The sequence below is a fragment of the Buceros rhinoceros genome, unplaced genomic scaffold, assembly GCF_000710305.1.
Source record: "Buceros rhinoceros silvestris isolate BGI_N320 unplaced genomic scaffold, ASM71030v1 scaffold23306, whole genome shotgun sequence".
Lineage (NCBI taxonomy): Eukaryota > Metazoa > Chordata > Aves > Bucerotiformes > Bucerotidae > Buceros > Buceros rhinoceros.
Window position 1 is genome coordinate 1 of NW_010417236.1, and position 1308 is coordinate 1308.

General features: G+C 62.6%; 1 protein-coding gene across 1 annotated transcript in view; it reads left to right on the top strand.

Moving 5' to 3' along the window:
- Positions 1-245: 245 nt before the first annotated feature.
- Positions 246-1308, top strand: part of SETDB1 (SET domain, bifurcated 1) — a gene marked incomplete at both ends in the record, with an annotated part of 3858 nt that continues 2795 nt past the window's right edge. The window contains 2 exons of the mRNA XM_010138142.1: positions 246-466; positions 744-928. Coding sequence (XP_010136444.1) covers positions 246-466; positions 744-928 — 406 coding nt within the window. The remainder of the gene's footprint in view (positions 467-743; positions 929-1308) is intronic.

Sequence of the window (1308 nt, forward strand, 5' to 3'; positions counted from 1 at the left end):
AGGGGGAGCAGGAAGGTGCCTGTGAGCGCCGCTGCCAGGGTCAGGCTTGGAACCAAGGCTGTCCTGGAACCCCCCGGCTCCACCATTTGGTCATTTCCGGCTCCTTGTGATCTCAGTGTAGCAAAACATGTAACATGTGTCTCCTGACCTGCCTTCAGACCTTGGAGCAGCCGCTCGTGCGAGCGCTGGGCCTCAGAACGGGCTGCAGCAGCTCACCCCCCTCTCCCCTCTCTCTGTCATGTCAGGCAGCAGCGATGGAATCCCAGGAGCTGGAGGAGCTGCAGCAGGAGGTGATGGAGGAGCTGGGAATCTCCATGGAGGAGCTGCAGGAGCTCATCGACAGGGAGCTGGAGAAGTTCGAGGGGGTGAAGCAGAGGAAGCAGCAGCTGGAGGAGCTGGAGAAGTGCGTGAGACAGAAGGAGGAAGAGGTTGCTCGTGTCGACCGGCTCTTCGATGATGCTTCGAGGTGGGAGTGCTCAGAGCCGCAGCTGCGGGGCAGGGCAGGGGAAGGTCGTCTGGCCAGGGCTGCCCCTTCCCTTCGCCGCAGACTGACGCTGCGGTTCTGCGTTGCTTCCTTTGGGAGCAGTTAGTGAGGGATGATTAGAATCGTCCTCTTCCTCAGCTCGTCAGGGGTGTGTTAAGGAGCAGTCGCTGGTGGGCGGTTCCCGGTGATCCCCGCGGTGTTGGGGGGTTCAGCTAGGCTCACCATCTCTCTCCTCACCTCTGCCCTGTTTTTTCCCCAGAGCCATTGACAAATGCGAGCTGGTGGTGAAGGATCTCTACTCCAAACTGGGCCTCCAGTACCGGGAGAGCAGCTCTGAGGACGAGGACTCGGCCGCCAAGACCATGGAAGTGATTGAGATCCTCGATGAGGAAGATGAGGAGGTCATGAGCGTCGACGTGGGCAGCAAGCACAGTTCAGTGTCTGGTGGCGCCGTGTGGGACCGAGGGGAGGGGACCTGAGAGTGTCCTGGAGGGGCCTGGGGCTGAGGGATCAGGATAAGGGCGTCATCAACTTGGCCTTAAGCCCCGCTGTGCCCTGAGCAGGGGAGGGTCAGGCAGGAGACGCCGTTGCCTCGTGAGGGATGTCCCTGCTGCGCGGTCTGGGTCTGCCAGGGCCCGGCGCAGTTCCCTGGCGGCTGGAGACCAAACTGGGAGCTCTCCCTCCTCCCACTGCCCGGAGCATTGTCCCCGTCCCGCGCTGCCCGTGGGGGAAAGGGCTGCTGAGGAGCAGCCGTGCTAGGCGGGTTTCCGGACGGGACAGGGATGGGTCCTCTCTGTCCCCTCTTCCATCGGTGGCTCAGCCAG